This window comes from Melospiza georgiana, chromosome 19 (genome assembly GCF_028018845.1).
Source record: "Melospiza georgiana isolate bMelGeo1 chromosome 19, bMelGeo1.pri, whole genome shotgun sequence".
Lineage (NCBI taxonomy): Eukaryota > Metazoa > Chordata > Aves > Passeriformes > Passerellidae > Melospiza > Melospiza georgiana.
Window position 1 is genome coordinate 3,201,744 of NC_080448.1, and position 23,274 is coordinate 3,225,017.

The 23,274-nt window shown below is 46.5% G+C and overlaps 1 protein-coding gene across 1 annotated transcript in view; it reads right to left on the bottom strand.

Annotated features, from left to right (window-relative positions):
* GALNT17 (polypeptide N-acetylgalactosaminyltransferase 17) overlaps nt 1-23,274 on the bottom strand; it is a 240,778-nt gene that overhangs the window by 16,069 nt on the left and 201,435 nt on the right. The window contains exon 7 of the mRNA XM_058037426.1: nt 2,486-2,671. Coding sequence (XP_057893409.1) covers nt 2,486-2,671 — 186 coding nt within the window. The remainder of the gene's footprint in view (nt 1-2,485; nt 2,672-23,274) is intronic.

Here is a 23,274-nt window from a genome sequence, read left to right on the forward strand (position 1 = left end):
CTCCCTTTCCTTTCCCCTTTCCTTTCCCCTTTCCTTTCCCCTTTCCTTTCCCCTTTCCTTTCCCCTTTCCTTTCCCCTTTCCTTTCCCCTTTCCTTTCCCCTTTCCTTTCCCTTTCCTTTCCTTTCCTTTCCTTTCCTTTCCTTTCCTTTCCTTTCCTTTCCTTTCCTTTCCTTTCCTTTCCTTTCCTTTCCTTTCCTTTCCTTTCCTTTCCTTTCCTTTCCTTCCCTTTCCTTCCCTTTCCTTCCCTTTCCTTTCCTCCTTCCCCCCTCCCCTTTCCCCTTTCCTTTTTCCTGTATTCCAGCAGCAGCTCAGGGGTTTGTGCTTTCCTATTTTCCCAGGGACCTGCAGCAGACACCAGCTGGGGGTGCTCCCTCAGCAGCTCCAGGGCTCAGCAGCTCTTTGAGGAATATTCTGTGTTCATTTTTAGCACCAGGGGGTGGCTGGACACTCGTGGCACCAGTCTGACCTCCCAGGGAAACTGGGCAGCCCCCAGTGCTTGTTCACCTGCTCATCCCACCCATGACCCAGGGGCATCATTGCCTCCCCATCACCTCCCTGCTTCTCCCTGGCAGTGCCAGTGCAGGAATGGGCATTGATCCTGACAGGAGTTGGAGCCAGGAACCAGGAGATGCTCTTAACTTCCAAGACCAGACACAGCCTACAGGGAGGGCAGAGCCCCATCAGCAGCCTTGGACCTGCAGAAATCCTGGAGCCTTCCCAGAAGTGCAGGGAGTGATCCCTGTGCAGGATGTGTCCCCTGGACATGCTCACGTGATGGCGCCTCATGGTTTCCCAAAGATTCACCAAGCTCTGAGGTGGCAGGATTTACACCAAAATTAATGTGTCAGATCCAAGAAAACCTGACCATTTCTGGGCAGAAATCAAAGGAACCATCAAATCTCTTTAAGAAGAAGGTTTAAGAGGAAGGGAATCCCTTCTGTGAGCCACCAACCTCCAATCCTTTACCTTTAAACTTTCCAGCACTGAGAAAACAAATAGCCCCAGCCCCTGGGGAGCTCTGGGAGGGATCAGTGTCCACGATCTGTGAACCTGAGCTGGGCTGGAAGTGACACAGGAATAAACCTGAGGCACTCAGTGTCATAGACATCTTTTATGAAAAATCCTTTCCTTAGGATTTTTTCTCCTGAGAAGCTGGGAGGCCTCAGGAACAAAATGTAAACAATGATTATCTGCTGCTGTGGAATGCAACAGGTGCATCTGTGATTGGTCTCATGGGGTTGTTTCTAATTAATGGCCTATCACAGTCAGCTGGCTCAGATAGAGAGCCCGAGCCACAAGCCTTTGTTATCATTCCTTCTTTTTCTATTCTTAGCTAGCCTTCTGATGAAATCCTTTCTTCTATTCTTTTAGTATAGTTTTAATAAAATACATATCATAAAATAATAAATCAGCCTTCTGAAACATGGAGTCAGATCCTTGTCTCTTCCCTCATCTTCAGACCCCTGTGAACACTATCACACTCACAGTGCTGACTGCCATCAATGGTCTGAATGCAGACAGATTCCACCTGCAGAGCAGCGTCAGGACATCCCTTCACGCTGGGTAAACACTCAGGGGGGCGAGATAAACACCACAGTCCAGGTTTAATTCTTAGAACCACACTGGAAAGGCTGTGGGAACAGCAGGAATCCCTGCAGCTCGTGGAGCCTCTCCCTCAAAGCCAAAGGAGCTCTGCTGGGGCTGACACCCGAAGGTTAGGGCTGAGCTTAGGGACAGAAGCTGCTCCAGAATTCAGGCTTTAAGCAGCAGGGGCCTGTTGTATTGCACTAAATAGTTTATTTAGTTGTTGTTTTGCACTGGGTGATTGGAAATTTATCCTGAGTATGTTATGTCACTAGATTGTTATTTCCCCTCTCCCATCACACACTCTTTCCCTCATGCACCCCTCTGCTATATGCCCTGGTGGTTCGGCCCCTAGTTACCCCTCCCCTCGCCCCTCCCCAATGGTACCCATTGGCTGCAGTCCTCTTTCCCCGCCCCCATCCCCTCAGGTATAAAAGTCCACTGCAAGGATGTCATGCCCTCTTTTACACCTGGGTGGTCGCAGGAGCCAGAAGTGTCCCTTCCCAAGCCAATAAATAGGACACTCGTCCCCACGTGGAGAAGAGCGCTTCTTGTGTTTTACTTTGTCCATGTAAGACCACGTGGACCAGAGTCCAGAGCTAGCCAGGTTGGTCTCATACAACAGCCCAAGACACATGGAATTCTTACAGATGGCGCCCAACGTGGAGCACAAATGGAATTCTTACAAGTGGCGCCCAACATGGGGCACGAACGGAATTCTTACAGGTGGCGCCCAAGTGGGGCACGGAGGGAATTCTTACAGATGGCGCCCAACGTGGGGCACAGAGGGAATTCTTACAGGTGGCGCCCAACGTGGGGCACAGAGGGAATTCTTACAGACGGCGCCCAACATGGGGCACGGAGGGAATTCTTACAGGGGCCCTCAGGGGCAGGCTGTACCTCCAGGGGCAGGTTCCAGGCGATGTAGACGTGCCACTTGTAGTCGTCCATCCAGACCTCGGCCACACGCAGCGCGTTGCGCTTGGTGTAGAAGCCGATGTTGTTGTTGTAGGGCTTCTTCTTGCGCTCGATGTGCGCCACCCTGGAGCAGGGCAGCACCTCCATGCTGCCCCCGCACAGCCACACCTGCAACACAGCCACCAAAGACACTCAGCACAGGCACCCAGGTGTCCTGCTTTAGGGCAAATTTGGGAGAAAACCCACAAAAGTGGCCCCTCCAGAAAGCAAACCCACACAGCATCTCCGCCCAGGAAGGATTCCTTGGAGAGAAGTAGAAAGAACCTTTTATTTAACAGGCACAGCACCCCCCAGCACACAAAATGAACAATACCAGATGACAATATGTCAGAACCCAGGACATTCCTCTGGCTGCCCTGGAGGACTCAAGACCCTGCCAGGGGCTCAGAGACCTCGGCATAGAGCCCAAGACCCCTGTGCCTTTGACCTTGACCCATGGAAAAAAATTACCAACCTTTATATGAAGAATTACAAGTCAAGAGAGTTTAAGTAGAATAATAGTTTATCACAGGGTGAAAAATAGTTTTTTTGCAGTTTTTAGAATAGGCATTCAGGGTGCAAGATGGAGGAATCTGGGCATGTCTAGTCTTTTTCCTTCTTCTTGGCCTCCATCTTCTGCTGTGATGGTGGCACTTTTAGATTGGTTTAGAGCAGAAGCTCACTGTTTAACATAGGTGATAGGTATTGGGAAGTTATGGTAAATATTGTACACGAAGTTTTTAGTATAAAAAGACAACACCACCCCAAGGATGGATACTATGCCACAACCCAACCTGCTGGACAAACCTGCGGTGGGTCAGAGAAAGAATGTGATAGATAAGAAACAATAAACAACCTTGAGAATGAGAACAAAAGAATCCTGACTCCTTCTTCGATGGCCAGGCAGGGAAAAAAAAGCTTGTAGCTATCTCAGAGTCACTCTGAGCAGCAGAGATTCTGAGAGCAACGCTCTGCCTGAGAACAACACACCACTCTGACAAAGATGAAAGATTCAGAAAGTCTCTCTTGGGGGTGGTCGCAAAGCAGCACCATGTACTGCCCTGTCTGTGTGTCCTGCTGGCCGTGGGGGAGCGGCTGATAGCAAAACTGTGAAAAGTGCATATTATACGGCTCCATGCAGATATTTACTGTATCTATTGTGTTGTATTGATTAGTAGTGCTGTATTAACATTTTAAAAGTATGGTAAATGTAGTTTGGTAGTTAAAATGTAACTTTTGTAGTTAAAATAGGAACTATGTATGTGGGATATTTTTTTAAGAAAGGAATGAGGTACTTGCACCAGATAGCAGCCACAGGACACCTAAATCCTTCAGAAAAATGGAATTTATTGCTCCATTATCAGAAGAAATGAACTTATTCCTGTCTTGCTCAGCCCTGGAGATGCTGTCAGGATTCAGAGGAAGAAGCTGACACTGCCCAGACAGAATTCTGTGCTTGAATTTATGCATCATGTATGAGGTGTATGAATATGCAACAGGCTATTGCTTTAAAGGGTTAATCCTCTGTTAATGTGGGTCCTTTTATGGGCTTATTTTGCCCAGGAAAAGGTACCCAGACTGTCCATAATTCTTTGTTTTTATTGTTTCATATTGTCCTAATCTCAATTGTTCAAATTTTTATTACTCTAATTATATTACTGTTTTTATAATCATTTTATTATCATTAAACTTTTAAAATTTTAAAAAACCAAGTGATTGGCCCTTTTCACAAAAATTTTGCTCCTCAGAGCCTGTCTTGAAGGCACAGAACATAATATCCAGCATAAACAGAACACACAAATGGGGATACAAGCACCATAACATCACCCTACGACACCAGGGGAGGGAGAGAAAGGAGTTCTGAGCTCTCCACATTATCTCATGATCCTGTGTCTCATCCTGGCAGCAGATCCCATGGCCAGGTGCGGCCTCTGCCGAGCACTGACACACACAGGGGCATTTGTGGGGCTGGAACTGCAGGATCTTTATGTCCCTTCCAAGCCAAACCACCCTTGGATTAACCTGTGCCCAAAGCTTTAGAGGGATCAGGTCTCTGCTCACCCAGTGAAGGATCCAGTGCTGCATGTTCCCCCCAGATAAAAAGCATCAGTGACTGGAATAGCTCAAACAATTCCAGATCCCCTCCTGCAGAAGGGATGAGTCAGTGAAACATATGGCAGGGACAGATTTTTGCCACTTGAAAATGTTTGTTCATTATTGTTCTTTCACGTGCTGCTTCAAATTCCCTTAAATCACAATTTACAAGTTAATAAAGTCTTGTGAGATCCTCTTTTGATCTCCCACACAGAGGATCTGCAGGAAGACTTGCCATACCTGCCTGTTTGTCACCATCAAGAATTATTTACCTTCCAGGCAGGACTGCAGGCCCTGGGCAGTCCCTCCAACGCCCCATTCCAAGCAGGCAGCTCTGCACGACCATTCTGCACAATTATTGGAACACCCAGCTGTCACAGACATCTTTTATGAAAAATCCTTTCCTTAGGATTTTTCCTCCTGAGAAGCTGGGAGGCCTCAGGAACAAAATGTAAACAATGATTAACTGCTGCTGTGGAATGCAACAGGTGCATCTGGGATTGGCCCATGCTGGATGTTTGTAATTAATGGTCAATCACAGCCCAGTTGGCTGGGACAGAGAGTCCGAGATGAAGCCTTTGTTATCATTCTTTCCTATTCTATTTTTAGCTAGCCTTCTGATGAAATCCTTTCTTCTATTCTTTTAGTACAGTTTTAATGTAATATATACCATAAAATAATAAATCAGCCTTCTGAAACATGGAGTCAGATCCTCGTTTCTTCCCTCATCCTTGGACCCCTGTGAACACTGTCACACCCAGCATTTCTGGGGTCCCTTCCAGGCTCACCACCTCTCCTCCCACCTGTGGGCCATCATTTTCATGGAGCCTGCTGGATTCTCCCTTCCAGTAGCATCAGGAGCCCTCAGCCTGGAGCAGTGCCCGGTGTCACCTCCCAGGGGTGGCTTTGGCCCCTCCAGGGTGGGCACATGCCCAGGGGACAGCAGAGATGTGGGAATGCACTCCTTGTTGATGGAGTGACAAAACCATCCTTTGCCTCCTTAAAAAGGAAAAAAGCCCAGAAGTTTCTCTCCTCAATTGGGTAAAACGGCACCTCGTAGGACCTGGGGGACTTCACCGCAAACTTAAAGATAGCCAATTGCACAGGAACCAAAAAAGTCCCACTTAATCAATTCACTAGAAAAAGAAGAGAATAAAGGAACTAATCACTTTTGTGGGGTATTTTACCAAAAGCAAGAACCTCTTGCACCTGGCTTGGGTTTTCTTTGTAAAGAGTTTTGTTATTTTGCATTTTATTAAAAACTATTCTGTTTCCAACACTACCACAGAAGCCACCCTGCTGAATTTAAGCCTTGTAAGGTAGCTGAGCTATCTTGGGTCTGATATAAATCTCTAAAAGCTTATGAGACCGGGCTCAAGGAAACTCTTATATCACAGAGCGGGGTGGCACAGCCAGGGGACCCCTTCCCTCAGGATACCCCTGCTCCTCAGGCTCTTCCCTCCTGGATTGCTGCACAACAAAACACCTGAGTGTGAAAAATGCATATTTTATGATTGGCTTTTGGCAAATATTAAAATGAATATTATACGTGTTATGTTAGAAAGTTATGCTGTATTAATTCTCTTAAGTAGTGTGTGAAATGTAGTTTCAGGTTATAACATAATGTTGAAATAGAAACTATGCTATGTAGGGTACTTTTTTAAAAGAAAGGATTGGAATGAGACAGCAGTCACAGGACACCTGAATCTTTCAGAGAAAGAGAATTTATTGCTCCATTATCAGAAGAAATGAACTTCTTCCTGCCTTGCTCAGTCCTGAAGATGCAGTCAGGATTCAGAGGAAGAAGCTGACACTGCCCAGACAGAATCCTGTGTTTGAATGGAATTTATGCATCATGGATGAGATGTATGAAATGCAACAGGCTGTTGCTTGTAAGGGTTAATCCTCTATTAATGTGGGTCCTTTTTTGGGCTTATTTTGCCCAGAAAGAGGTACCTGGACTGTCCATAACTGTTTCTATTGTCTCATACTGTCCTAATCGAAATTGTCCAAATTATTATTACTCTAATTATAGTACTGTTTTTATAACCATTTTATTATCATTAAACTTTTAAAATTTAAAAAAACTGAGTGATTGGCGTTTTTCACGCTGAGCCTGTTCTATCAGCTGCTGCATAAACTTGCAGAAAAAATCCCATTGTACTCCTGCTCTGTCATTTGACCTTTCAGAACACTTAAAAGACAATTTCATGCCCCAGAGAGGACTCAGAGCTGGTCTCTCACACAGGGACCTGCCTGTCCCTCCCTGTGCCTCCCCTCCTCCTCCCACCCCAGCCAACTCAGCGAGGTCCTCTCAAGGTTTGCCACAGGCCACAGGCAAAGAAAATCAGAGCTGAACCAGGCAACCCCACAGAAAAACAGATATATTTTTAAAGGAATATTCCTAAGGCAGAAACTGCCTGCGTTTCTTGCCTGCTCACTTCTTTAATTTCTCAACATCTTGGTGAAACAGAGGAAGGAGCTCTGCCCTTAGGTGCTCCCAAGGCTGCTGGGCTCAACCTCTACACTGAATAAATCTTCCAGTCCATAGTGATCCCCAGCATCTCCTGGTTTTGTACTTTTTGGGATTTGTTGGGTTTTGTCCTGATTTAAAATCAGAATAATTCTTTTGAAACTACTAAAATAATAATTAATTTTCCATCAGCCCACCCTGAGTCACACCATTGCACTGTTACCCTTCTGAGCTTCAGTTAAATAATTCATGTCAGCTTCCTCAGATTTCAGGAGTATCTGTAAAAACCACCTGGAAATCCCCACATTGGGATAACCTGGGTGAGGCAGAGAGCTGGGCACTGAGCAAAGGGCACATCCACAGCCTGGCCCAGAGAGATCAATGCAAACTTATTTCAGGAATTATCCAAGGAAAGACCATACATCTACCTCCTAAACGGAGCCTGAACTGCCACTATAAATTTTTAAAACTCTCGTTTTTATAAAGTATTTATAAATATTTCTGCTGGGAACAACCGGAGCAAAGAGAGCTGTGACCCAGGAATGTTGGAACCCAGCACATCCCTCTGGCTGCCCAGGATGGCCAGGACCCTGCCAGGGGGCTCAGAGACCCTGGCACAGAGCCCAGAACACCTGTGGGTTTGATTATGACCCATGGAGCAAATTACCAACCTTAGATGAAGATCAGCAAGCCACAACAGTTTAGGCAGAATAGTAGTGAAGTTATCACAGGGTGAAAAAGAACATTTTGGGGTTTTTGGTATGGGAGTTCAGGAGGCAGGATGGAGGGAACTGGGCATGTCCAGCCTTTCTCCCTCTTCTTCTTGGCCTCCATCTTCTGCTGTGATGGTGGCACTTCTGGATTGGTTTAGAGTAGAAGCTCATTGTCTAACATAGGTGATAGGTATTGGGAAATAATTGTAAATATTGTACATGTAGTTTTTAGTTTAAAAAGATAACACAGCCCTGGGACAGGCAGAGTGCCTCTGACTGTCTTGCTGAGCAGACCTCGGCAGGGCAGGAGAAAGAATTTTACAGATAAGATACAATAAACAACCTTGAGACTGAGAAATGAAGAGCTCTGACTCCTTCTTCAAATGCTGGGCTGGGAAAAGAGACTTTCGAACTTACCTAACTTATCACTGTGACCAGCTAGAGACCCCGACACAGGAATGGCCAAGTCACACTGGCATCTGTGCCAGGATCAGGAGCTGTTTGTTGCCACGTGGCCCCACAGGAATTTCTGCCCCCAAAATGCAGGGGAAGAGCTGCACAGGGAGCTCAGCCCGAGGGAATCCCCCATGGCTGTGGAGCTGTGCCTGCCCCACAAGCTCAAGAGTGAGACCTCAGCCCTTAGCACAATTCAAGGGCACAGAATTCCTTCTCTGCTGCCCACAGGACACAGCCAGAAGGGCCCACTGCATCCCGACCCCCAGACACTGCCCTGATGTGCCAGCCTGAGTTCACCCCGTGGCACCCAGCCTGGGGCAGGAGGGTCCCAGCTGAGCAGCCACTGACCCCAGCAAAGCCCTTTAACACACACAGCACCTTCCTGCTAAGGAATGCCCCTGGATTTGTTATAGATACACATTACAATATTGGCTTTTCACCAAGTGTTAAAATGAATTTTATATGTGAGGTGTTAAAGTAACTTTGTTATGAAGATACAGCTTTTATTTCTGTTGTTAATTACGCTTAGACCTGGTAGTGCAATAGCAGATATCAGTGTGGTTGTGTTAAAATGCCTGCTGGGATGGGATAACACCCAATGCACACAGGGTGAGGAACACAGGATGGGGACACCTGTACAGATCTGCCAACCAGCAGTACTCACTGGCTGAAGACAATGCGGGCCAAGGCCAAAGCTGAAGGTGATGATAAAAAAGGACTAAAACTACAACCAAGGAATGTGCATGCTCTAAAAAGGTGAACCCAAGGAGGAGCCATGCTAAACAGTTCTTGGAATATGGAAACTAGTTTGGGGAAAAGTTTACCATGCATAAGGGTCTATGAATATGCAATGAGCTGATGTAATTTAAAGGTATTTAAGGGTTATACCCAAAGGTAACAGGGGATGCTCTTGGCTGAGTGCCAAGATGCACCTGGCCATAATAACCTTTGGTCTATAGTCCTTGTCTCCCATTGTCCTTTATTAAACTTTTTACATTTTCACGGGAGAGTGAACGTGTTTTTCACAGATTTTTCATGGAATCACATAATCCCAGAATGGTTTGGGTTACAAGGGACCTCAAAGCCCATTCAGTGCCACCCCTGCCATGGCAGGGACACCTCCCACTGTCCCAGGCTGCTCCCAGCCCTGTCCAGCCTGGCCTTGGGCACTGCCAGGGATCCAGGGGCAGCCCCAGCTGCTCTGGGCATCCTGTGCCAGGGCCTGCCCACCCTCACAAGGAACAATTCCCCATTCCCAATCTCCCATCCATCCCTGCCCTCTGGCAGTGGGAGCCATTCCCTGTGATCCCTTGGAAATTGTCCCTCTCACACAGAGCCATGCTCAGAGACTCAGGGTACAGGAATTTAGCAGGTTCAATATGATGAGCAAGGCTCAGTTTTCCCTGTTGTCTGCCATTCCCATTCCCACACAACAATTAAATTGCCACTCATTCATGAAGTGATACAGAACTAAAAATAGACCCAGTCCCCTCAGAAAATGAGGGTGAGTCAAAAACATCTCCATCAATCCACACACAGGACGAATCAAACCATAGGAAATGCTGGGATTTATAAATAACCAGTTAACACCACACTCTAGTGAAGGAATCCCAGAGAAACAAACAGAAAACAAATCCATCACCCAGAGATCTTTGATGTGTTTTGCAGAAAGCTGCTGGGGAATACACTTGTAATTCTTCTCCAAGGAAAATGTGACAATGCTAATGATTCAGCATGGAAAGCAGTGATTTATCTTGGGGAGGGAAATGTCCAAGCACAGCTGACACTGCACTGCTCAGTCTGCTTCCCAGGAGCTTTGGCACATGAGAGAAGGAGCCTCAGGGGGACCTTCTTGTTTTCTACCCGAGAGGAGTTTTGTCTTTGGTTACAAGATGTAGCTGGGTGTGTGTTCTATCCCCACCTGTCAGAGCTGGGGCAGCTCTCTGCTGTCCTTGGGGCAGTTGTTTCTTTATCTCTCCCCCAGCCAACCCTCCCTCCAGCAGATCTCTGCTGTCCATGGCCACTGAGTGTCCCTGCAGGGCTGATCCAATCCCAGCATCCCATGGGGAGATGCTCCGCCCAGGGGAGGAGCCAAGCATTCCTGCCTGGATCCAATCTGAGCCTGGCACAGCACAGCAGCCTTTGCCCCCTGCATTGCCAGAGGAGCAGCTTTCTGCTGCCCTGCATGGCCAGAGGGAGCCCAGGCCCATCTGCAGCAGCCCTGGAGCTGCAGAGGAAAACTCCCCCCTTGTGCAGGATCCCTGCTGCAGCAGAGCCACAGCTGGCACTGCAGGAGGGCTGAGCCCCCCTGGGATGGGGCTGGGACACCCCCTGACACACAGGGGTAGGGACTGCTCTCACTCTGGCAATGTGAGCAGTGAAGAGGCTCCAGGAGAGCTGAGAGGGACTGGGGACAAGGGATGGAGGGACAGGACACAGGGAATGGCTCCCACTGCCAGAGGGCAGGGATGGATGGGGTGTTGAGAAAGAATTCCTGGTTTTGAGGGTGGGGAGGCCCAGAGAACAGTGGGGACAGTGACCATGCTGGGTGCTGGCCATGGTGGCCTGGCTGGAGCATGGTGTGACATCCGTGAGGAGCACTGGCAGCTCCCATGAAGCCCTGCCTTTATTTGCCCAGAGCTTGGCCAAATTTTAACTGTTCAGACTGAAATCCACCCTGGACCAGCTCGAGCTCTGTAGTTAATGCAAAGAGACAACATCTAATGGTGTCAGGACATGTCTGCAAGGGAAACTTGGAGTCTCTCAATGCATTGTGACAGAAGGAAATGGGGGAAAACTCTTCCCTAACTTTCATTCCACCCACTCTAGGCTTTTCAGCTAATAACTTCATTTCTAAGGTGATTAGCAACCCCCTTCCTTAATTAGCATAGATTTCCCATTTAGCAGCTTTGCCTTATCTTTGCTCCCCTCTCTCCTTTGAAAAGTAACTTCCAAAGTTAGGGGGAAAACACAATTACAGGGCAGCTGGGATAATTCAGAATGTACCAGCACAAAGGGCTGAACAATCAAACCCAGAAACAGCAGGAAAGGTAAAGAAAGAATAATTTCTCCTGTGAAGTTCTGAGAGACTTTATCTCTCCAAATTATTGCTTTTGTGGAAACAAACAACATGCACAGGCACATTCCCACATTTCCATCCCTCCTGTTCCCACCTGGCCATGCCCATCCCATGTCCCCAGAGGAGTAGGCCCCAAGCCAAGATCCTGCTGCCAGGAATGGGATGGAGAAGCTGCTCCCCAAACCCCTGTGTTCCCTTTGTTTCCCTGGCACAAGGAATGCAGCAGGGGGACACCCCTGTCCCAACCAGGCTGGTCAACCCCAGCTTTCGGAGATAAACACCTCCCAGAATGTCACTGCCATATTTTCTGAAAAATCCCTTTAGCAGGATTCTTCTCCTGGGAAGCTGAGAAGCCTCAGAGAAGAATGAAAACAATAATTATCTGATTGCTTCTCCTGTGTTTTGCTGCTTTGGAATGTGGTTGGAGACTGTTTATCCAACAGGTGAATGTTTGATTGGTTCCTTGTGAATTGTTTTTACTTAATGACCAATCACAGCCAGCTGTGTCAGACTCTGAGGAGTCAATCACGAGTTTTTCATGATCATTCTTGTTCAGCCTTCTGTCTGTATCCTTCTCTTTCTTTAGTATAGTTTTAGCATCTGAGTTTATTTAGTATATAGTAATATATAGTATATATATTATATAGTTTATATAGTAGTATATATAGTATATATGGTATATATAGTATATATGGTATATATAGTATCTATAGTATATATAGTATATATAGTATATATAGCTTATTTAGTATTTAGTATATTTATGCCTTCTGAGCCCCCATCTGGCTGAGAGCACATCCCTGCAGAGCACAGAGCTCCAGAGAGGTTGGGTGCTATTGTGGAACAATGTAATTAATATTATATAGTATAATATAATATAATATAATATAATATAATATAATATAATATAATATAATATAATATAATATAATATAATATAATATAATATAATATAATATAATATAATAATCAGCCTTCTGAGAACATGGAGTCAGATTCCTCAGCTCTTATCTCATCCTGGGGACCTCACAGACACCTCCCATCACCAGCTGGTGGGTGACCATCCCATTCCATAACCCTCGCACCTACCAGGCTGGCTGCTTTTGGCATTTTTCATGGATATATTTACACAGAGATGGGTGTTGGATCCTTAATCAGCCCTGGAGCTCCTCCAGGCTCTGGGAGTGCCACTGGCTCCTGCCAACACCCTAGCAGGGCTTCAGCAGTGGGGTCACATGAAGGGGAGCAGGGAAACACACACAGAGGAGAACAAGGGGAGGGTGATCAGCTGCCTTTGGGAACTCTGGAACTTGATCTCTGCAGTGGATGAGCACTCCAGGAAGAGGAAATTGTGGATTTTCACAGATCACATCATGCCTGGGGGTTTGGGGTTGGTCTCTGCCACCTCTGAGGCTCAGCAGGGTCATCCCCAGCCCCACACCCAGAGCCAGGGAATGCAGAAACATTTCCAAGCCCAGGAACCAAAGCCTGTGGCACATCCCTGGCACAGGCAGCAGCCCTGGATGGACCCACCTAAGCATCCTGCTGGAAATCCCTGCCCAGCTCCACCCTGAACAACTGGGGAATTCTCCTGGACACCTGCAGGGAGACCTCAGGGAGGCTCCACGTCCTGCACTTGGAACAGGACAGGGAATTTCACTGCTGCACCTGTAGATTTCTTTCCTCTGTCCTGAGGCCACAGAAAACCTCTCAGAGAGGATCAGAAGCAATAAGATCAGGCCCAGTATCCATGGGCTAACTCCCTAAAATGGGATTTTCAAATGGACCTGCCCATCCCAGCCCACATCCATTCCAGCAGAGAATGGAACTTGGAGGACAGGGTTAGAACAAATATTAAAAACTTAATTATTTTTCTTCTTTGGCTCTCCTTTTCTTCTGTTTTACCCTCATGGATGATACACTTTGGCCAGGTTCCTGTCTATCTTGTGCCAGACCAATAACAGAAATGTCCAAATTGTCCAGTGTCTTAATGTCCAACCTTTCCTAAATTAATTCCTTTTGTAATGGCAACTAAAATGCCAAAGGAGACTGGAATCAGAGGCACTCCACAACCCATAACCTGCAGCAAAAATGGGTAATAACCACTTTTCATCCTCAATGAACAGTTGAACCTCTGACACATTGAGAGGTGAGAATAAAGCAGGATTCCCATGCATGCAGAACAGGGATTCTCCAGGAGGAGCATTCCCACCCACTGCAGTGACTTTGTTCACCCTGCAGGCTTTTCCAAGGAAAAATCTCTGCTGTGCTTCTCCAACAAATGCAGCCCAACCTGCTCTAACCTGGCTGCAAAAGGGATTGGTGTGACCTCATCACCTGAGATAAGATCCATCAGAAGCTTGGTGGGAAGCTGCATTTCAAAGATGGCAATCCCAAAGCCCAGCATCCTTTTACTGCCTGTCAGGACTCCTTAAGGGTTATCCTTAAGGATCCTCTGGAATGACAAATGCCCACATCCCCTTGGCTGGGAAAACTGCTGGAAAGCTGCATTTCCCTTCCCTGGGCACCAGGAGTGATACCTGAATTTCTGCAGCCACAGCACCCACAGACACTGAGCTTTGTCATTTTAGTGCTCCCAGAAGTCAATTTTTTTAAAAAGAGGAGCAGAGTATTTTTAAATCTCAGCTCTCCTCTCAGGTTTGGTATGGCTCCCAAGGTATTAAAGTCTCTTTTTCCCAGCCCCACGACCAAGTTGAGATTCCTCAGCTCTGCTTTTCAAGGTTGTTTATTTTCTCTGATCTGTTCCATTCCGTCTCTGACCTGCTGAGATCTGTCCAGCAGGTCGGGTTGTGGCACAGACCCTGCCCTTGGGCTGGTGTTGGCTTTTTATACTAAGAACTGGGTGTACTTTATTTACAATAATTTTCCAATATCTATCACCTATGTTAGACAGTCTGTCTCTGCTCTAAACCAATCCAGAAGTGCCACCATCTGTTCCAGATTGCAAGGCAAGATGTTTTCCATTACCATCTGTATGGCAGATTGTCTTTCCTCAAGTGGGCAGTTTGCCTTATCTCTCTCTTTGAGTGACCACAATCACACCTCCCTCAGGAGGGGACATTGCTGATAACAGCTATTGAATGTCCCTGCATGGCTGATAAGAACTACAGCATCCCATTGGGAGATGTGAGCCCAGAGGGAGGAGCCAAGCATTCCTACCCAGATATAATCCAGAGGTTTTGAGACACCAGCACGGCTTCTCCACTGGATTCCCCAGAGGAACAGCAGCTGCCTCTCCTTCCACTGGATCTTCAGAGGAAGAATCCATCCTTCTCTGCAGGATCCCTGCTCCAGCAGAACCACCCCTGACACGGCAGGAGGGCTGAGCCACAATTCCAATGGGACTGCTGCCAGCACCCTGACCCACAGGGTGTCAGGTTGGGTTCTGACTCTGTCAGTGTTGTTCTAGTTTACTGCATTGTTTATTTTATCTTTTTTTTCCCCTCCCCTATTAAAGAACTGTTATTTCCTCCTCCCATATTTTTGCCTGAGAGCCCCTTAATTTAAAATTTATAGCAATTCAGAGGGAGGAGCTTTACATTCTCCATTTCAGAGGAGGCTCCTGCCTTCCTTAGCAGACACCTCGCTTTCCAAACCAAGACACCATCACTGCAAAAGATGGAGGACAAGAGGAAGAAGAAGAAGGACAGAACACACCCAGATTCTTCCATCTTGCTTCTTGGACCCCCATTCTAAATCCCCAAAATTCTACTTCTTCACCCTGTGACAAATTCACCATCATTCTACTCAAACTCTTGTGGCTTGTAAATCTTCACACAAAGTTGGTAATTGTTTCCATGGGCTAATATTGAAGGCACAGGTGATTTTAACTCTGTGCCAAGGTCTCTGAGCCTCCTGCCAGGGTCTGGAGTCACCCAGGGCACCCAGAGCAATGTCCTGGGTCCCAACACTCTCCCAGCTGCTCTGCCAGGCTCTGCTGGAGCCCAGCTCTGCCTCCTGAGCCCCCATCTGGCTGAGAGCACATCCCTGCAGAGCACAGAGCTCCAGAGAGGTTTGGAGCTATCGTGGAACAAATCTGGCTCTTCCTAATGAGTTTAGAGCTGAAATTCCTCAGTGCTCTGATGTTATCTGCTCAGCCTTGGCAGCGTGACAAGGACCTGATTATGTTGTAATAGCATAATGCAAAGATTATTACAGACTCATAAAAGACAAGTGCCTCCAAACCAGCATCCACAATACCTGGAGGCCCTGAGAAGGAGCTGAACATGCTGGGCTTTGTGCGCTCCCAGCACAGAAATTACCTGCAGGATCGGACCCTGATCTGCTTGGAGGTTGCTCTTTTTTTATTATTTTATTGCCAGTAATGTACCAAAAGCATCTTGATCTCATTTTCCTATTACCATTTCTGTCAGAGCTGTAAAAATAAACCTGCATAAATAGCTCCCCAGGATTTTGATCTATTTTTCATGCACAAAGAGCCTTTGGAGGAAACCATGTACAGCTGGTTCTTCAGCCTTACAGATTCCATGTGGGGAGTGGTAGGAGGAGGGGGAAGGTGCCAGGGAGCACTGGAACCATGAGAGGTGGTTCTGGAACAGAATTATTGATGCAGAGAGAGGCAGCTGAGGGATGGAGCAGCTGCTGAGCTGACAGCACCCAGCTCCATGGGGCTGCTCCAGCCTTTGTGACTCCAGCACATCACCAGTGCTCTGTGAGCTGTAACTTAGATATCCCACTATTCCTGTTGGGGAGGTGCTGGGAGGGAGCAAATACCCTCTGCTTGCAGACAGGTCCAAGGGTCAGAGCAGACCCTACCAGCCTGGCAGAAGGGGCCCAAAGAGGAGTTTGTAGGGTTTAAAATGTAACACAGTGTGGTAATGTAGTGATTCTTATAGGCTGTATGGAAATGCTGTAGGATTTGTATCTTGTACTAGATTGGTTAGTGAGAATCAGAATATTCAACACAGAAGAAGATTTATGGTATTGTAACGGGAACCTCGCTCTCTTACCCTCTTACTCTCTCTCTCATCCTCTCTGCCCCTCTCTTCTCTCAGCCTGCTCTGAGCTGTGTTTGGCAGCTCCCAGCAGGGCCCTGCCCCCGGGCCCTTTGCAATAAACCCCAAGTTCCTGCCCTGGCTGCAGAGATCTCTGCTCTCTGTCCATCCTACCCCCTGACGCTCCTGCAGGAGCTGTGCCACGGTTCTGCCCCTCTCTGCACCCTCTGCTTGTTCTCCCTGACAGAGATAAAACCTTCTCTCCAGTGGAGCCATCATGTCCTTGGAAATAACAAACACTTTGAACAGGAAAGTTTAGAGTATGGAAGTTTGAAGCCTGAGAAATCTCTGTGGCTGGAGAAAGAGCCATCAGCAAACTCCCTGAGAAGTGACTGTCACAGAGTGTGATGGTGTTCACAGGGGTCTCAGGTTGAGGGAAGAGACGAGGATCTGACTCCATATTTCAGAAGGCTGATTTATTATTTTATGATATATATTACATTAAAGCTATACTAAAAGAATAGAAGAAAAGATTTCATCAGAAGGCTGGCTAAGAATAGAATAGGAAAGAATGATAATAAAGGTTTGTGGCTCGGCTCTGTGTCTGAGCCAGCTGACTGTGATTGGCCATTAATCAGAAACATCCACATGAGACCAATCCCAGATGCACCTGTTGCATTCCACAGCAGCATATAATCAATGTTTACATTTTATTCTTGAAGCTTCTCAGCTTCTCAAGAGGCAAAATCCTAAAGAAAGGCTTTTTCATAAAAGTTGTCTGCAACAGAATCCCATTTTTATTATTAATGGCATTAACATTCAGTCTGATCTGGTTCTAAGCCTTGTTTGGATGTTAATTCCTGCCCTCCCTGAGCCCAGCCCAGCACAGCTCCCAGGGTCTGCCCCAGGGTTTCAGCCTCTCCTGTCTGAGCAGAGTAGCAGCAGCTTTGTGCTGAGCCCAGAAAGGGCCTGGGGAGGGCTGGGGTTGGGAAGGGTGAAAGTGTGACAGGAAAGTCTCACAGATATCTGTGCTTGGCAGGAAGATCTCTGAATGCAGAACCTGAGAATGGAATAGAGATGGAAAAAAGTTTTTGATACAGAAGAACAACAGATGTGTAAACTGAGGATTGCTGAGCCAGTCTTACTAGACAATGAAGAAAGCCAAGGTTAAGTTGAACTGGAAGGAGGTTTTATGACTTAGAGCAAAGGATAAGCTGTCCACAAACAAAAAAGATGTTTTTACCAAGCAGAAATAGGAAAAGCAGAAAGATACCACAGGCAAACAAACATGCCAGTGTGGCAAGGAGAAAAAAGGTCTAAGAATTTCCCACTGCAAGAAAACTGAAAAAACAACTTGAAGCTTAAACTGTATCACACTAATTCATGTGACTGGATAGTAATGACCATAATATGGTAATGAGAGCAGTAATGATAGGCTATAGACAAAAGTTAAGGTATGTGCAAAGGTATAGATTGGTTCTACTGTATTAAGATGCTCAGCAAAGAAAAGTATAGAATGCATTGTAACCTAAACTAAGGGTCTCCAGGGCTGCCTGCAGCTGGAGCTGACAGCTGTGGGCACAGCTCTGTCACCCACCACCCTGGACTGCTGTAACACTTGGGTACAATAAACTGCATTTTGTATACAATAAACTGCATTTTGTATACAATAAACTGCATTTTGAAGAGCCACCTGGAGTCCCACATCTCTCATTCAGGCTCTTCCTGGCTGTGGTGGATGCAGGTGTTACATCCCCCCCTTTAATGAACCTTCTGTTGGTGGATGAAAATGCAAAGGGATCTTAGTCAATCCATCCCCTTCTTGTCCAGTGGTGAATTTATGAGTTTGCATTGTTTATTGCAGCTAAAGAATCACAGAGCTCAGAAACATCCCCAGGTTTTCTGGCAGAGCAGCCTCAGGGGCCCTCCCTGAGCAAAACCCCAGCCAAGGCAGGCAGAGCACATTTGGAATTGCAGTTTGGGGTGACCCATGACAGGAGCACCTTCAGCACCTTCAGTCCCAGCTCCATGAGGAGATCTGAGGTGACAGCAGAGCCACCCCTGCCCAGCCACAGCCACCCCTGCCACCTGCAGCTGCCCCAGTGTCCCACACAGTGTCCCACACAGTGTCCCACAGCTGATCCTGGCACAGCTGATCCCACACTGGGGCTGGGCTTTGGGCTGGAAGGGGACCCCAGAGCTCCCTGCCAGCCTCAATTATCTGTTGAAGATTGCAATGCAAGATGTTTTCCATTACCATCTGTGTGGCAGATTGTATTTTGTCAAGAGGGCAGTTTGCCTTATCTCTCTCTTTGAGTGACCATCTGTTGATAACAGCTATTGAATGTCACTGCATGGCTGATAAGAACTACAGCATCCCATTGGGAGATGTGAGCCCAGAGGGAGGAGCCAAGCATTCCTACCCAGATATAATCTGGAGATTCTGGAACACCAGCACGGCTTCTCCACTGGATTCCCCAGAGGAACAGCAGCTGCCTCTTCTCCCACTGGATCTTCAGAGGAAGAATCCATCCTTCTCTGCAGGATCCCTGCTCCAGCAGAACCACCCCTGACACTGCAGGAGGGCTGCAGCCACAATTCCAATGGGACTGCTGCCAACACCCTGACCCACAGGGTGTCAGGCTGGGTTCTGACTCTGTCAGTGTTGTTCTAGTGTACTGCATTGTTTATTTTATCCTTTTATTTTTTCCTTTTCCTATTAAAGAACTGTTATTTCCCGCTCCCATATTTTTGCCTGAGAGCTCCTTAATTTAAAATTTATAGCAATTCAGAGGGTTGGGGAGGGTTTACATTCTCCATCTCAGGGGAGGCTCCCGCCTTCCTTAGCAGACACCTGGCTTTTCAAACCAAGACATTATCCTACAATTCCTATCAAGAGTGGCCTGACACGGATGTGTGGAGGTCAGGGAGGGAAGGTGTGCAATCCTGCCTTGGTTCTGCCCCTGAACATCCTGACAAGCCATTTCTGTGCTGTTTATCTTTGTCCCCTCCTTTTGCAGCCCCTGAGGGCACAGTGAGCAGGACAGAGCTGTCACAGCATGGGGATGGTGCACTGCCAGTCCCACCCAGCTGGGGCCTGCTCAAGGTCCTGCAATAGCAGGAATTCTTCTTTTAGGGACATTTGAAACTTCAGTATCTATTCCAATGTTCTAATCTCCATCTTCACATCCTGTGAATTTTCCTGGTTGAGAAGATCCCTTCAGAAACCACTCCAGGTTAGATTTCTGTGCACAATTTAGGGTCTCTTTTTAATTTCCCTCTTCCCAAACTGTGAAGTAACTCATAGACAGTCAGTGCCCACAGGTACCAGTGAATACCTGCTCTGGGATGTTTTCCATATTCCCTATGTCACCATGATATTTTCTGAAAAATCCTCCTTGCCCAGGATTATTCTCCTGGGAAGCTGACAAGCCTCAGAAAATAAACAAAAATAATAATTGTCTGATTGCTTGGTAATGTGGTCTGGAGATCATTTACCAACAGGTGCATCTTTGATTGGTTCCATGGGAATTGTTTTTAATTAATGACCAATCCCTGTCCAGCTGTGTCAGACTCTGAGGAGTCAGTCAGGAGCTTTCATGATCATTCTTGTTCAGCATTCTGATGTCTCCTTTCTCTTTCTTTAGTATAGTTTTAGAATATAATTTCTAATATAATATAATAAATAAAATAAATGATATGATATGATATGATTGATATGATATGATATGATATGATATGATATGATATAATATAATATATCAGCTTCTGAGAACATGGAGTCAAATTCTCATCTCTCACCTCGTTCTGGGGTCCCTCACAACACCACACCCCAAAGCACAGAGGAGATGGGATCATCCATTGTGTGATGCTGGGATGGATCACGAGACAAATTTCTTTTGGCACAGCACACAAGGACCTGAACTGGGCCTGAGGTCTCAAAGAATAAAGGTTGGTGACAAGGGAGAACTTTTAAAGCTTTTCAAGCTCAACCTCTACTTTTACTGATCAAAGACTTCCAATCAGGTTCTAGCAGAGGAGCTGAATGGGGAGAGCTGAGCAGCCCAGGCACAGTGCCCAGAGTGAGGGATAACCCTTAAGGAGTCGTGACAGGCAATAAAAGCCATGTTTTCCTGAGCAGTCAAATCCCTGGAGTGAATTAAACTGTGCTGGATATTGGTGCAAACAGTCATTTCTGCACGAGCTGCATCCCCATGCTTTGGATCAAAGCAAGGCAAACCAGCTCTGCAGGGGTCATGGCCTCAGTACATCGATTTATTTACAAAGTTTAGGACCTGGTATTACTTATTTTGTGTGAAATACACACAGCAGAGATTGTGGGAAAACCAGGCAGGAAAACTTGCCTGCATTTATCAGACAGGATTCTGTTTACTCCTTGGACACTGCTGGGCTTTCCCTCATTCTGTTCTGTATGAAAGTCTCCATAAATATGAAATAAATATTAAGAATTTCAGTTCAAAGTCCACAACTTCATAGTCATTATTTAAGGTCACCCAACATCCATTTGTTTTTATTTCTGTAATACTACCCTTTAAAAAAAATCACTAATTAATATACCCTCAAAAATAGCAATAAACAAATATAAATAGATTAATAAATAAATAGAAACAATAAATAAACATTCCTCTGCAGAACAACATTGCCCTGACTCCCTGGAAAGGCCCTGGCAGCCCAGTTAGCAGCACTAAATCTCAGCCAGCACTGGGTAATTTCAAGATTACATTTTAATAACAGCAGCCCAGTCCTTATCTTTTCCCTGCCTCCTCTTGTGCTTGATCTCCCAATTAGGGATAAGAGCAGTGGAAGTGATCCAGCCTCATGATGCAGAGAGATTTCACTCAAATTGCCATTACAGGGCCATAAAAGAGCTCCTGTGGAATTTTTTTTCCCAAAGGAGCCTGTTGATAAAAACAGTGACTGTTTCCATTTAATTCTCTGAGTACATGAGCTCAGACACTATGAGATTTGATCCTAACAGGAGGAATCCATTGCCATTCCCTGGAAAAGAGCCTCAACCCCTTCCACCAAGAAGAGGAAAACGATTATTCTCTAGTCAGACATTTCCAGGAAGATCCGGTGGATGCCCTCGAGCATCCCATCATCCTTCCCAAGCTGAGGGGCCAGAGCTGGGCACAGCACTCCAGGTGTGCCCTCAGCAGTGCCCAGTGCAGGGCAGAATGAGCTCCCTGCTCCTGCTGGCCACACCATTCCCGATCCAGGCCAGGAGCCATTGGGCACTCTGCTGGCTCATGGCCAGTCAGCTGTGGGACCAGCACTCCCTTTGTGCCTGAACATGGGAGCTCCTGACGTTCTTGTCACCACTTAATTCATTCTGCCACGTTTGTCATCTTGTATATGGAAATCTCTTCCAATATAAACAGTGTGAGAGATACTGCTCACTTCGAAAAATGTAGAAGGTTTATTAAACCTTATCAAAAATACAACAGAAACTGAATAGAGAAAATATTACAGTGCTGAGAGCAGAGGATGTTGCCCACGTTGTGCTCGCCCACACCATGGAGGTTTCACCTTTTAACCTTTTGGCCCTCCCAAAGTTCTGTCCATGGACTCCTCCTTCCCCCCAGTGCTGAAGATCCCTGCCTGACACCTTGATTGGAGCTCAGGGGTCACCATGATATTGTCTGAAAAATACCTTCACCAGGATTTCTTCTCCTGGGAAGATGAGAAGCCTCAGCTTCTCCATGTTTTGCTCCTCTGGAATGTGGTCTGGAGATTGTTTATCCAAACATGTGAATTGTTTTTAATTAATGACCAATCACAGCCAGCTGTGTCAGACTCTCTGAGTCAATCATGGAGTTTTATTATTCTTTCTTTTCTAGCCTTCTGTCTGTACCCTTTCTCCATAGTTTAGTTTTGTTTTAGTACATAATTTTCTTTTGATATAATATCATAAAATAATAAATCAGCCTTCTGAGAACATGGAGTCAGATTCTCATCTCTCACTTCATCCTGGGGACCTCACAACACCACAGTCAGGTGCTGCCACAGGAACGAGTGACCCTCCCAAATGTCCCAAACCCAGGGCACCCCTGAGAACAGCACAAGGGGGTAAAACACACCTATAAATCTATAAAACTGCTCCCAACATATATACAGGATATTTGCCTTTTAATTGTGAGAGTCAACCATGGCATTGCTCATCTATCACAAGGGGTTGGAATCCCCCAATGAATAATGAAATGAAAAATGGAGCATCAGGTCTTTCCACACAAGAGGATGGTGGTTACTCATCCCCTAACAAATTCTGCCTCATCTCAGGGAGAATTTCTTCTTGCTCTGAGCCCCCCTCAAGCTTTGCTCCTGTCTCTCACAAGCACTCCCAGTCACTCACACGTCTTGAGCCGACTTTCATTAAATTGAGATTAAAAGTACTTTCTCCACAGACAAAATCATAAAATGGAAAATGTCTCATTTCAGCTTTTTCCTCCAAATCCAAGCCTTGCCATTCAAGGGCACCCAGCACTAATAACTTTCCTACTGAAGCAGCTCCTTCTATTTGATTCTTTCAAACAGCAACAGAGGCTCCAAACCCCAGAGCAGCAGCACAGGACACGTCCTCAGGCACAGATTCACAGCCAGACCCCAGGGAAGGGCTGGGGTTGTGCCAGGGCAGGTTTAGGTTGGGTTTTGGGAAAGGTTCTTCCCTCAGAGGGTACAGGCACAGCCCTGAGGCTGCCAGAGCTCCAGGAGCTCCAGGGATGCCCAGGCTGGGATTGTTGGGGTGTCTGTGCAGGATAAATCATCCCTGAGGGTCCATTCCCACTCAGGAGATTCCATGATCCCTGACTTTAACTGTGAGACCCCACAGCACCCTGAAAACAAAGGACATGAACATCCCTGCTCTCACTTTTCCCTGACAGGGATTTGCTGTGAATTGTAGCCATGATATTTTCTGAAAA